This window comes from Crinia signifera, chromosome 1, assembly GCF_055691185.1.
Source record: "Crinia signifera chromosome 1, ASM5569118v1, whole genome shotgun sequence".
Classification (NCBI taxonomy): Eukaryota; Metazoa; Chordata; class Amphibia; order Anura; family Myobatrachidae; genus Crinia; species Crinia signifera.
The window spans coordinates 384,436,145-384,451,109 of NC_139217.1; the positions used below are offsets into that span (position 1 = coordinate 384,436,145).

The following is a 14,965-nucleotide window of genomic DNA, read 5'->3' on the forward strand; positions in this document are numbered from 1 at the left end:
CTGTCACATAGCTTGTAGTGCTAGCCTACATGTTCCCAGTCCTATGCCTAACATACAGCAGAATGGAACATACATGCAGGGCAGTAGCAGGGTGAACTTTCACCCTGTGGTGGCCTTGCCCCCTGCCCCTGATAAAATTACTCGGCACAAAACATTTGAAGTAAGACAAATTAGAGACATCGAAAATGAGCACATGGGAAACCGATAGTTTTCCGCAAAATTGTTTGGAGGAGAGGAGCTGAATGATAGGAATAAAGGGGGAATATAAAGCTAATAATTATTTTGGTTTTATAATAATTGCAATTTTAAATATATTACCATTAGCATTTCTACCCTCGGAACAATTTTGTAACTCATTGTCTTTATGTGTGGTTGTTAATGATTAACTTATAGTAAATACACTGTAATGTATTTTATAAATAACATCTTGATAAACAAGGCCTGATTCATCTGAGAAAATGTGACTGTGAAACACCTGGCTAATCACATGGTACAGTCTGTGCCTGTGACTTGCATCATCAGCACGGTGGAAACACCCCCGCTGAGGAGATGGCTCAGCCGCACAATATTTGAAGCTGATGTGTATTTTGCTCAGTGACAACTAGAAGTATGTTGTGGGGAGCTTTGCTGTGTGTCCTGGCCTGCTCTGTCTGGGCCAATGACTCTAACAAAACTGACACTCTCGTAAGGACGCTTATTGAAGACACTGAGATCGCCAGGGGCACTGTCATTGTAAGTATATCATATCTACTAAATTATATTGCTGTTTAAACTGGTTTAATGTAACAATGGAACTGATTTCATGAAATGAAATAGCTTTTTGGAAGGTATACGCAATGTTTGTATAATAAGTAGTAATAAGAAAAGAGCTTGAAAAAGTGATATTTTTGTCAGATACGGTAAAATAAACAAGGTTTTTTTAAGCATTAATAGAGAGATAAAACTGTGAGAGATAAAGTACCAGCCTGACAGCTCCTGCTTTTTTTAAAAAACACTTTTTTTGGAGCACTGTTATACCCCTTTCACACCAGAAGCAAATTCCCGGGTTAAAGTTTTTCAACTCGGGAATTTGCTGAAAAACCCAGGTTATGGTGTAAAAAGGGTCAACACGGGTCTTAAATCCCGGCAATCCGACCCTGCTCTTGATCAGAGTTGGAGTGCCAGGATTTAAGATCGGTGTTGACCCTTTTACACCAAAGAAAACCCCGGGTTTGTCAGCAAATTTCCGGGCTGAAAAACTTTAACCTGGGAATTTGCTTCTGGTGTGAATTGAGGCCAGGAGATATCAGGTTGGTAACTACTATTTATTGGCGGAAATATAATTAATTCTGTTTTTGAGATATTAAGTTTGAGGTGGCGAGATGACATCCAGGATGAAACAGCAGAAAGGCATTCAGAGACACGGCTCAATACAGATGGGGACAGGTCCGGGGAGGATAGGTAGAGCTGAGTATCATCCGCATACAGATGATACTGAAATCCAAAGGAGCTGATTAGTTTGCCAAGAGATGAGGTATAGATTGAGAAAAGCAGGGGACCTAAAACTGAACCCTGAGGTACTCCAACTGAAAGAGGTAGCGAAGAGGAGGTAGAATCAGATAAACGAACACTAAAGGAGCGGTTAGAGAGGTAGGATGAAAACCAAGAGAGGGCTGTGTCTTTAAGACCTATGGATTGTAGTGTTTGTATGAGAAGTGTGTGGTCAACAGTGTCAAAAGCAGCAGAGAGATCTAGAAGAATTAGTAGTGAGTAGTGGCCTTTAGACTTAGCAGTGACCAGATCATTCACAACTTCAGTCAGTGCTGTCTCTGTGGAGTGTTGGGCACGAAAGCCTGACTGATGCGGGTCCATTAAGTTGTGCGAGTTAAGAAAGTGTGTGAGGCGAGTATAAGCAAGTCTTTCAAGTAGTTTGGAGGTGCATGGAAGTTGAGAAATGGGACGGTAGTTTGAGAGAGAGCTTGGATCAGAATTCTGTTATTATGGCCAAAACCACATGCACTGCAGTTATGGCAAATGTAACATGTGCGGATTGAGTAGGATTTGGGTGAGTTTCCTTGTTTCTGTGCTGGGTAAATATTGGCTTCTTAATTTTTACACTGCAATTTAGATTTCAGTTTGAACACGTCCCACCCAAATGAAACTCTCTCTGCCCATGTTACATTTGCTTCACTTGCAGTACACATGATTTTGCCCATTAGCTTTACACTAATTTTGCTTTTGAGATCCTTACTGAATTACCCTCAATGTGGAGACACTAGTCTGGCAGCTATTATTAGGCCCTTATTCTGGTTCACTCGCAAAGGCAAATTCCTTCTCAAATGGACAAAACCAGGCATGTCCAAACTATGGCCCTCCAGCTGTTGTGAAACTACAAGTCCCATCATGCCTTGCCACAGTTTTGCTATTAGGAAATGCTAAAACTATGGCAAGGCATGCTGGGATGCCTAGTTTCACAACAGCTGAAGGGCCACAGTTTGGACATGCCTGGACAAAACCATGTGCACTGCAGGTGGGGCAGATGTAACATGCAGAGAGAATTAGATTTGGGTGGGGTTTTACTTCAAAGTGAGATCTAGATTGCAGTGTAAACATAAAGCAGTCAGGATTTTCCCTGCACAGAATCAAAATAACTCACAGAAATCTAACTCTCTCATGTTACCCCAAATGGTTTTGTCCATTTGAGAAGGAATTTGCCTTTGCGAGTGAACCAGAATAAGGGCCTTAGTGTGCTGCAGGGGCTGGCATTCCTGCTCCAATGTTTCTACTGGGTCAGCCTAAATCACAGACTGAGAATCTGGGATCAGAGGAGTGTGTTGAGTCCTAACTGTATGGAATTATCACCTAGTTTTTAGCAATGTGATTTTGGAAGCAGCACAGATGCTGTATTGTCTTCTCTCTCTGTCTCTTTTTTTGCACACTATATTATACCCTGATAAAATGACCCATGAGATTTGCCAAAGGCTGGACAAAGGAGATAATATAACCCATGCACCCAGAGCTTATTTATCCTTTTACATTTCTATTAATGCTATATGTATCTGACAGTAACATCCAGAACAGTGCTAAGTTTAATTTGCTATTATTTTCCTCTAATTCTTTTGCAGGCACCTAGTGTTGTAGGATGTGGAATAAAGAGTAAGCCGGAGCTTTACAAATTCATGATGGAGATCTGGGCACTGTAGTATCCTTTTATTATACATTTTACTATACAGTATATTAATTTTACCAATGCACTAGGAACCAATGACATCACTAAGAATGCAGCCTATCAATTTACTTAAAACCAGTGACATCACTAAGAATGCAGCCCATCAATTCACTAAGTACCAGTCACATAATTTTCAATGATGCCAATTAATTTACTAAGAACCAGTGAACATCACAAAGGATGCAGCCTATGAATTTACTAAGACTCAGTGTCATCACTGAGAATGATGCCTATTTATTCACTAAGATTCAATAAAATCCCTAGGAATGCAGCCTATCAATTAAGAACCAATAACTAAGAAAGTATCTTAGCAGTCACTGGTTCCTTAGTGAAAATGATTGGCTTGTGCACTTCCCAAGATACTATGAAATATTATACAGATACAAACTCCAGGTTCTTGCACGCAGTGGCTGCATTTGCAGAACAGGGGCAGCATTATATTGCAGAATAATTGCTTCAGTATATTGTTTTGTATACTATAGACCAGGGCTGGGCAACAGTGGCCCTCCAGATGTTGATGAACTACACATCCCAGGATGCTTTGCATTAGTTTTGCTATGTAGTCATGCTGAAACTGATGCAAGGCATGCTGGTATGTGTAGTTCATCAACATCTGGAGGGCCGCTATTGCCCAGCCCTGCTATAGACAATTCTGTAGCAATGAGCGATATAAAGGCTCCTGTAGTACTGTAGCAAGGATCCATATAAAGTTTACATAAACCAAAACCATTGGCTATTTTTATAGGGCTTCTTGGTTGTCAGTGTCTGTGTTAAAGTACCGTTACACAGAGGTGCCACTAGGGGAATGCGGACCGAACCACTCCGAGGGGTGACACCATATCATAGTGCCAACTCCTCAGTAACAGGGAAAAAAGATGGGGTGTGCCAGCGCTGGCTGAATAATTAGAAAGACCAGACGGTATCTCAAAAATATATAACAAATTTAATTTACATATATAAAAACAATCAATCAATCAAGAAAAATAATAAAACAAAAAAAAAATAATATAATAAGGATTATAAAAAGAGCACAGTTTTGCTGGTAATTATTGCGGAGCTCCACACTTGTGGAATAAAAGATAAAAGTTGGGTGATATTACCATCTGTAGATAGAGGTGTATTCAGATTAGAACACCTGGAGGGTAGTGATGACAAAGTCCCATTGAAATAGACCTGGATGGAAATACAGGTGGGGTTCTCCCTATTTGGCCCCATCTTTTTTCCTTAATTACCATTTGGGTCTGACAACCCAGTGCCAGCCGCTGTTGATAGCGCACCACTCACTCCCTTTTCTTGTTCCTCAGTAACAGGAGCCAAGTGCTGCACTGTACCATGTATATGCAGCACCCTTCTCCTCCCCCTGTGTATTAGCTGGCACTGCAGCCAAGACCCTCTCTGTGGGCAGCCTGCATCCCCCAGACAATGGAGTGGCAAAAATGCCATGCTCCCAGCTTGCGAGGCCCCACCCTTAATCCACAAGGTGACGTGCCCCTTTTTCCAGTGTACAGCTTTGCTGCACGGACTGCAGACAATGCTGCACCGAGTGTTATAAGCAGGGCAGCTGAGAGGTATGCCGGGGCTAGAAAAATTTAGGGGGTGTGGCCTAATCACAGGGGTGTGGCCACCTCCTGCAAATAGGTCCCACCTCAGCAGCAGCACACACCTACAGCATGTTCTGTGCTGACAGCAGGCTCAGCATGAGCTCTCACGCTGTCAGCGAGATGTTCATGCTGATCATGCTGTCAGCACAGCAGATGCTGTAGGTGTGTGCTGTGCTGCTGCTGCCCAGAGGGACGGAGGGGGAAGTTATGGGGGTTTGAACCAGGGCCTCTCCAGCAAGCTCGGGCCCGGGTAATTAGTTGCTCGTTTGGGGGACAAAACAACAATCTTGTTTACATCTTCTTTTCCAGTGAGTATGGTATACTGGCATGCAGTAGTGGAACTTGTGAGTGGTTGGACAGGTGTAAAAATATAATTTGGGGCCCCTCTCCTCCACTCAAACCAAAGTTCATAATATGCCACACAGCAGTCCTGCACCAATGGTAGGTCCGCCTCTTCTGGCTTGGTATAGTTTTTTCATAACATAGAAAAAGATGGTTAATGAAACAAAGTGTTTTTACATGTTGCAGTTTGTGTTTCCTTTAACACTCGATTTCACAGCCATAACCTAGAATATGACTCCAGGGAAGATGTTGAACCTCAGATAATTTTCTACAATTACAAAAATGAAGTTCTCAAGGTTGGCTTAATGTTGTAAATGTCAAATAACTACTGTTAACAATTAATAAATTAATAACTAACTATCTATAATGACTAACATACTGTACACCATTCAATGGAGAAAAAAACACAAGAAGGCTGCAGGGAAACAGACAGAGATAGTTTCAGTAATTCAAAGCCTGAAAATTGCTGCATACTACCTGAGAATGTTCCGACAGAGTCTAATTAATAATATTATCATGCCTTATTAATGATGCTCCACACAAGTTGCAAATCACAAAAATAGGGTAAACATGTAAGTTGCATAAATACAAAAGACTGCAGAGAAGACCATATATATATATATATATATATATATATATATATATATATATATATATATATATATGCTGTATATATAAGTACAGTTCTCAAATGACATAACTATAGAGGGGAGAGGGCTCATGGGGGCTTGCAGTTTAGCAGATGAGCAGGGTGAGAACACTGGGTGAGTATAGATGGTTGGCCAGTTAGGATTATAGCATTGTACACTTCAGTGAAGATATAAGTGTATAGGACACACAAATACTGAGAGGTTGAGGACAAGTTTAATTAGTTGTTGAATGTCATTGAAAAGGTTGAGGATGTTTCAGGAGAGAGAGTGGAAGTAAGGGAACAAGAATGAAGAAAGGATGCGGTCATTGGCAGAGCAAAGTAGGTGGGAGGAGCTACTAATAGACATGATGCTGGAGATTTTGGCAGCACTGGATCAGCGTGTTGTATTTACCTTGTGTTGACCCTTCCCCAAATATGTGGTGTCATAAAATCACATTGAGTGGGCATGGCCACAGGCGGCAGGAGAAAGAGAACTTCTTGAAAAGTCCTTAGAGCGGCTCTATAGGATGCAGGGTTATATTCTAGGTATCCTGCAAGGCAAATGCAGGTTCTGTGGGAGATTGATGGTGCCACCGCCAGAGTTTGGGAACTGGGCAGCTGTACACCCCTAGCTACAGTCCCTGTATTAGGTATGAGACAGGTGATTAGAGTTTTGTAGATGATTCTATAAGGGACAGGGAGCCAATGGATTGACAGGTTTTGAGTTGATCTATTGTCCGAATGCCCTAGAAATGATATGTGATTTAGATATGTCATATATTCTGTACAGCAAATACGTTGTGAATTAGTTTTATTCATCTGGAATCTAAAAATGTGTATTTATAAAACCTATAGTCATATAAAGCCATGTCCCATCCTAATGAATGTATATGTAGTATAGTGTTGCAGTGCTGTAATTGCATACTGAATACAGGAACATATTATTCTAAGCATAACTACAGTCAACCTAAAATCTGAAATGTCATAAATAAAGCATAAAGACAACATGAATTATTCACTGCTATCCTGACTTCCTATTGCAGCTTGTTATTAATTAAAGCATAAAAACTGTTTCTTCCTCCTCTAATTGCAAAAGATTCTAGTGCCCAAGAAAAGTCTAAAGGTGGCCATACACACGCAGATTTATCTTCAGATCTGGCTGGTTGGAACAAAAACATGGTTATGGATGAGAGCAAATGACAGTTGACCATTTGCTTGGAAATGCTGGAAAACTGACAAACTGTCACTCACCATGTTTTTGTTCCAACCAGACAGATCTGAAGATAAATCTTACTAGTGTATGGGCACCTTAAGCCTTGTCCCTTGTCTTTCTTTTCCCTGCCCTCATTGTCTCTGTTGTCTCCTGTCTGTCATTGCTAACTTGTCAGTTGGGATGCTGGCAGCCGGAATACCAATGCCAGAATCCTGACACTGGTCAGAAGGGTATTGGTTTGAAATCCCGACGGACGGAATCCCGGCGGTCAAAATCCCGATGTCGGAATCCCGAACGCCGCACACTAATTTATTCTCCCTCTATGGGTGTCGTGGACACCCACAGAGGGACAAAGTGCTGGGATTTCGGCGGTCGGGATTTCGACCGCCGTGATTTCAACTGCATCCGGTCAGAAGTCTAGTGCCATGATCCCGACACCACCTACAGTGAAAGAGCCATAATCCTGACTGGTAGAACCTCAGTTTTAAGTATGCTGCACTGGGACGGGATAAAGGGGGGGGGGGGGGGTTTAGGGGGAGGGCAATTAAGATTAGGGTTAGGTTAGTGGGGGGGAGTGCGTAAGGTTATGGTTAGTTTGGGGGGGGGGGGTGTGCTGAGAAGGGAGGTATAGGGTTATGCACTGGGGCGAGTTAGGGTTAGACGGTGGAGGGGGTAGAGGTTTAGAGTTAGGACACTCCATAGATGAACTAACAACCAAGCCGATCCTGTCATTTTTCAAACCCAGTCTGTAAGATGGCAGTTAGGGTCTGATAGGTTGATACTTTATCTTTCTCCACTTTATGACTTTCTAAAGGTGCATACCCACGGTACGATTTATGTTCCGTAAGATATCATAAACAATTCCCCAGAAAAGTCCTGGTGGTTAAAAAGCATAAGATTTGTGCTTAAAATAAGGTACGATGTGCATAAGATATAGCAAACGATCTGACGTCACAGCTATACTACACTATACTATCTTATGCTTTCTAGACAGAATTGGGTTGCATGTTCACCCAATCAGCTCCCTCCCATACGACCTGCGGGAGCGCGCATCGTACGTCGGATAGTGCATACCCACGGTAAGATATAGTGCACGATCTAGCATGCTATTCGAAACTGGCTAGATAGTGTGCTAGATTGTGCACTATATCTTACCGTGGGTACGCAGCTTAAGGCTTAGTGCTACATGCATTGGATGATTGGAGGCTATGCAGAAGCATATCAAGCTATCCTAACTTCATTTCCATGTATCCCACTCACCATTATATTTTGTAGGTGGTGAAAATAAGAGAAAAGACAGTTGATGAGATTTCTGCCATCCTGGATGAAGCAGGATTTTACAAGAAATCCAAGAAAGGAGAAGAAGTTCCAAAGGAATTCCAGCATTTTCCACTGAAAGCACCAAGAGACGAGCTGTGAGCTACTGACGCACTGATAGGGATAACCAAGACATCTGCCGACTTCTCCTGTACACTGCGGCAATAAACTACAAACTGATCTCCTAGAGCAAAGGGACAAGCTTGTCTTTTTATAATAAACTTTTTGTAATCACATGTATATTATAAGGGTATTGTTTCTGAATAACTGTATAGCTAGAACTTGATCAAATGATTGTTGAAAAACGTAAGAATTAAGTTGGTGAGGATTTCACAGTAGTGAGAACCGAACAAACAAGGATCATCTATATATGTCTAGTGTCCATTTGTGTGTCTCACTCACACTGCCATCTGTTGGCAGCGAGTGAAACTACATATCTTTCTCTCTCTCTCTCTCTCACACACATACACAAACACAGAGACAATCACAAGGTAGAACCGTAGCAGAACCAGTGACCTCCTCCTCCCTAGCACCTTCTGGGTGCACAGACGAGGAGCCCGGTAGTCCCTGCAGCAAATGAGCAGCAGTGCCGTCGGCCATGCCATGAAATGGGCGGGGCCACCAGAAGAAACATGAGGGGGTGTGGCCATCACAATTGCATCATCGCGGTCACGCCGCTAATGGCGTAATACCGGTATTACAGATGATGCGGTTTGCATCATCAATTTCCCGCAGATACCCCACCAAGGGAGGATTGTGGGAGGCTGCCGCCATTGCTTTCTGAGGAGCCGGAAAATGACCCAATTTTAGGGAACCTCCCTGCTATTTCGAGAGGTTATGCAGGTATGATTCAGAGTCTAGGTGGATCAGTCAATTTTGTCCTGATTTTCATTATTAAGGTCTGTTGGGAAGTACAATATGCTACTACAGGGTGAGGCAAAAAAACCGGTACTCTTTACCTAGCACGGCGCCCATCGCGGCCATCGCGGGCATTGAATGCATTAAAAAATCGGGTGCGATGCGACCGACGCGATGCCCGCGATTTCCCATAGGGAACAATGTTAAATTTGAAGGTATCCACGTCCCCTCGCGGGGCTCGCTGCGCTCGCCACGCTTCGGGCTCGCCACGCTTTGGGCTCGGTGTCTCGCTGCGCTCGCCACACTATTCTATTCTCAACTCCACGCCGACGTGGATAGTGGGGGTATGAAAAGGTCGTAGGACGCGTACCGCCGCCCCTCGCGTGCTCGCTGCGCTCGCCACGCTTCGGGTTCACATTGATCGTGGGGTGGCGTTAACAATTGTGGGGGCCATTTCACACTTCAGGGTGCCTATTTGGCCTCTGTGGGCAATTTAACATTGTTTCCTATGGAAAAATCAGGTCAATTGAGGCATTGAACAGGAAAATCGGGTCAATTGAGACATTTAACATTGTTCCCTATGGGAAATCGCGGGCATCGCGTCGGTCGCATCGCACCCGATTTTTAGTGCATTCAATGCCCGCGATGCCCGCGATGCCCGCGATTTTTTTACCTGCGATGCCCATGATCAAAATCGTGGGCGCCGTGCTAGGTAAAGAGTACCAAAAAAACCTCCCAAATTTAAAGGTTAACAAAAAAGGTATCATCAAAATTTTAGTACATAATCTAATGATGCAGTTTATTTTCAGTTGGTTTAGAATATGATATCATACCTCCCAACTGTGCTATGGTGGAGGGTTAGTTAAGAGGACCCCTGTCACTGCATGCAGCACCTGTCACGGAAGAGAGAAATTGTGGGCATGCCAGCAGCTCCCAGAGCATTGGGCATGTCCCCACAGTCACGGCAAATGGGAGGCGTGGCTTGCGATTGTGTCATTTGCGTGAAGGAATGCTCCCTTTGTAGACGCATGTGAGCGGAGTCCTGACTGAGACATTTATAATGTTTGGAAGTATGTGATATTGCCATTTATTGACTTAAAACAGCCTTCAATTCATTAATGATCCTTGGATAATGTTTGTAGACCTCAGCTTTCAGATAGCCCCAATGGCTGTGTAGAAGCCTTTCATGAAGCTGAGGAGGATTGTATAGCATATGTACTAACATTTACAAGAACATTAACCATGTCTTTTTTTTGTTAGCTTTTACAATTTGGGAGTTAGTTTGCTCACCCTTGTACGCCAGAGTCTGGGACTTTCACATTGAGCACTCGGGATTTCATTGCACAGTGGGAAATGGCAGCTGCAGAGTTATATCTCATTCAGCACTGGTCAAAATAGCTCTCCGACACTGTAAGGCTGAAGGCCATCTTATCTTATATAAGCAGCTGGCCAGAATATCATGTGGAAAAACACAGAAAACTGAGAATGAACTGAGAACTTTGAAGTAAAACCCCACCCACATCTAATTCTCTCTGCACATGTTACATCTGCCCCACCTGCAATGCACATGGTTTTGTCCATTGCCTTTGTGAGTGAACCAGAATAAGGGCCTATATCTTACATTTATATCAGAGGCATCACTGAGTGTGGTGTCACCCTGTGTGACCTCACAGCACACCTCCATTTTCATTACTCTGGGAGCGGGCCCAACATTCCCAAATGCTGAGCTACCCATGCAGAGTTTGGCTTCACTGCCACCTACTTCTCAGTGAAGCGCTGCAGATATTAGTCCTGATTCTGATATGAAAACACATACCCTCGCATGTGCCCGCAGCATAAGAAATCATTTGATGGTCAGCAACCATCGAACGATTTCTCCTGGGCTCACAAATATAAGTCAGTGGAGACATGGGAAAGTCCAGCATTTGTATGGGGTTTGAAATGCGTTCCCATGAATGAGCACCGCCACCGCTCCCCCTGTGTGAGCATCACGCTGACAGTGCCGGTCCACAAAGGCTCCCGCACAGAAGCCCTGCAAATGTGCATATGAGAATACGTGCATGCGCAGGGCAGAAACATCGCCCCCCCGTACAAAAACGTGGGGGAACGATGAGATTAGATTCAGGGCCAATGTCACAGTGTAGCACCAGGGTCCTGATCACAGTGTAGGAGCTGGCTTTTTGGTGTCATGCCCTCTGAGGGTGACAACCAGGTGCGGTCCGCACACATACACATAAAATGTGTTGAGAAAACTACATCAGATGAGACTTAAGTTGCAATTACACTGGAGGGACAGCAGGCGGTGCTGTCACATTTGTGTTTGTGTGTCTTACAGTCTGTGATGTATGTATATACTTGTTTGTTGTTGTTTCCTGTGTCTGAAGGTTACATGAAGGAGAAAGACAGATGCAGCATGCAGTGAAAAGTTATTCATGTACAGTTACCTTGTTCTCATTACAAGTTCATGTTATGACCAGTTCCAGTTTATATAAAACCAATCATACCACAAAGACCTTTCCAGTGTGTGTCTACTGAATGAAGCTTGATACAGAAGGTGATCCTGACTGCGTGGGTAAAACTCAACTGCCAACAAAATGTTTGAAGTAAATAATAAATATAATCTGAGTGGTTGCTATGAGCAACGTCTCCACTTTCCTTCTTTGGAAGGTTTGACCCTAACTTCTTACATATGTACATAAAAGCTGAATAATCCGATGTGATGCCATTATTATGGCGACGGTACCTATAGGAGTAAGCCAGCACAAAGATCCCAACACAGTTAAAATGCTACTTAAATCCTTATAAGCGTGCAGGCCGTATAGTATACAGCTATTAGGTTGACACACTTAAGTGTGACATGGATGGAAAGTCGACACAAGCATTAGGTTGACATGGGGTTTTTCACCTTTTTTGAGCCTACATGTGCCAACAGGCGGTATTTCATGCCCTGCCATCTACTAGGGCATGGAGGGAGAACAGAATAGTGTGCCGAGCGTTTCGAGGAACGGTGCCGGAAGTATGGCGAGCGCAACGACAAGGTGCACCGATATGATGTACAAGTCGACATTCCGGTCACGACGACCTTTTGACTGTCGACCTAGCCATTTTCAACCTAATGCTTATGTCAACCTTCCATCCATGTCGACCTTAAGCATGTTGACCTATTTCAGGTGTCGACATAAGCCATGTCGGGTCAGTTGACCAATTACCCATACCTGTGCAGGCATTGTAACTTTATACATGCTCCTAACACGTACTACTGTCTACATAGCAACTGTCAGCATCGGGACTGTAGACTTATCATGCATTCCAATTAGATGCAATCTGTGCACGTTATTGATAAATGACAGAGCACTATTACAATCTACATCCTATTTATTTTTCTTCTTGAAAAGCTTTTAGGATAAAATATAAATTCCAGACGAAGATGCAGAGGCGTATTATAAAATACCGGAAACCTTTTAGAACCTTGAACGTGTGGAGTTATTATTCCAATCTGGTAACATTTGGTGCGGCTGTGAGCGCGGTTTTGAATGTTTAATGATTTCATAAATCAGAGGCTCGTGTCATACATTGTAATGTAATCTGTTTGCTGTCAGTGTTAATGTGGTAATTGGCATTTCATTTTGACTTTGCTGGAAACCAGTTTCCGAATGATCCTCATTCCGCTGCTTCTGAAATCTTGAAGGTGAAACAGAACCTGAGTCAGCGCCAGTTTACATCATTCTGATATTCTATATTTCTCATTTTAAGAATTTGCCGCTGTTTTGAATATTACTTATTTTTGCTACTAGATGTGTTTAATTTGAATCGCCTCCTCACATTTATTTATATAGCGCTGTGAGGCAGTAATGCTAACCATTACATCACCCAACACATGTATACTTACAGTATATATAGGGAAAGAAGCACATTGAAAATAGTAAATCGTTCACTTGTTATGCATACGGAGCAGTAGGAAGAGTCCCCCCTGTCGGCTGCTGAGCAGCAGTGAATAAATGCTGTGCGCACGCACAGCGTCTATTCCCGCAGCCAGGGTCATGCCCCCATAGCCTCTGGGTCATGCCCCACAGAGCCTCTGGGTCATGCCCCCATAGCGTCAAAATGGGGGTATGGCCTCGCGGGGGAGCCGCGAGTATAGGCCATGCCCTCTTTAATTAGGCCACGTCCTCTAAATTTTTGGTGCGTCTACGGTGCGCATCTCTCTGTCCCTCCTCCATCTCGCTAGAAGTTGGGAGGTATGCATAATGATACAGAGCACCGCCCTTGTGGTGTAACACTGTCAACTGTGTTTTATGTTTAACAAATGATGCATTTGCGGCATCAGACACACATGAGATGGATACCCCTTATTGTACTCTCCCTGAGAGGGTTTCAAAAATTTCTGCAAGTACAGGCAAATGCATGTCCCAGGTTTCCAGCTTGTATCTTTGAACTTCATGGAAATGGGCTAAATGCTAAAAAGACAGATTCACAATGTTTGGCTCAAGAAGAACTGAGGAATGATATAAGAATGAGGTGGGATATTTGGGCCTGATTCTGGTTCACTTGCAAAAGCAAATTGGTACTTGTGGAGTATCACGGCTCCCATCGTATGGCATCGTATGCCATATGTAGTGGCATATGATTGCATACGATGGTATACGATGCGATGCGATTTTTACAGATTTTTGATCATTTCTGGTTAAAAATCGTATGCAATCGCATCGGATGCCATACGATGCGATGCGATCGCACCCGATTTTACAATGAAATGCATAAAAATGCATTGAAATGTGTAGTAAACTTGTGAAATGCCCCCAAATGCCATTTTTCATAGTGTACCACCCCCACTATCAACGTCAACCCAAAGCGTGGAGAGCGCAGCGAGCCCGCGAGGGGCGGCGGTACGCGTCCTACGACCTTTTCATACCCCCACTATCCACGTCGGCGCGGAGTTGAGAATAGAAAGTGTTGCGAGCGCATCGAGCCACCGAGCCCGAAGCGTGGAGAGCGTAACCTGCACTGCACTTTATTCAGCACGTTATGTAGACCAGCTGTCCTGAGGAAGGAGCGACAGCTCCGAAACTGTTGACCTACAGGCTGAGTCCCTTTGTTTGCACGCTGTTGTTATGATTTGAAATACACTTGATCCACTGTTTTTGAGAGTGCCGCCTCTTGTTTTTTTCATTTGAAAAAATTTGTCTATATATATATATATATATATATATATATATATAAAATCTTAAGCTGTGTATACACAGAGCAATATGATCGTTAGCAATATATTGCTCATCAATCATATTGCTCAAGTCCTGTTTGCATCAGCGACCAGAGATGGACGCTGATGAAAATGACACACTGCCGGGAGAAGAGGCAGGGGATGTCGCTGGTCGAAGGAGCATGCTCCTCTGACCAGCGACCATTAGGGGGCTGAAAACGGGAGCACGCACCCATCGATTTATCGCCAGTGCATACTCCAATCGCTGGCAATATGGCCACTCAGCGACCATATTGCCAGTGATTTTTTGCCCATGTGTGTACGCACCTTTATAGAGACGGAGACTATAATTAAAGCCGTACTCCACAGTAATCAATAATCCTCAGCCGATCCAAATGGAGAGTATACTCACTCATGTATCTCCTTGTTGATACCACAGAACATGATCAGCCGGAAAAGACCTGCCTGTTTGCACAGCGTCTCAGCAGAGGTCAGAGTAATGTCCAGGGAGCAACCCTTCTGGCTGCCCGTTTGTACAGCATTGTGGCAGCGGGTCAGGGTAGTATATACAGAGTGACTCTCAAAATGAGGGGCA

General features: G+C 43.6%; 1 protein-coding gene across 1 annotated transcript; it reads left to right on the plus strand.

Moving 5' to 3' along the window:
* The first annotated feature begins 517 nt into the window (after positions 1-517).
* Positions 518-8,550, plus strand: LOC146031018 (selenoprotein M-like). Its single transcript, XM_083158427.1, has 4 exons — positions 518-732; positions 3,105-3,181; positions 5,369-5,447; positions 8,271-8,550. The coding sequence occupies exons 1-4, from the start codon at positions 610-612 to the stop codon at positions 8,412-8,414; spliced, it is 423 nt and encodes a 140-aa protein (XP_083014553.1). The 5' UTR covers positions 518-609; the 3' UTR covers positions 8,415-8,550.
* The last annotated feature ends 6,415 nt before the right edge of the window (positions 8,551-14,965 follow it).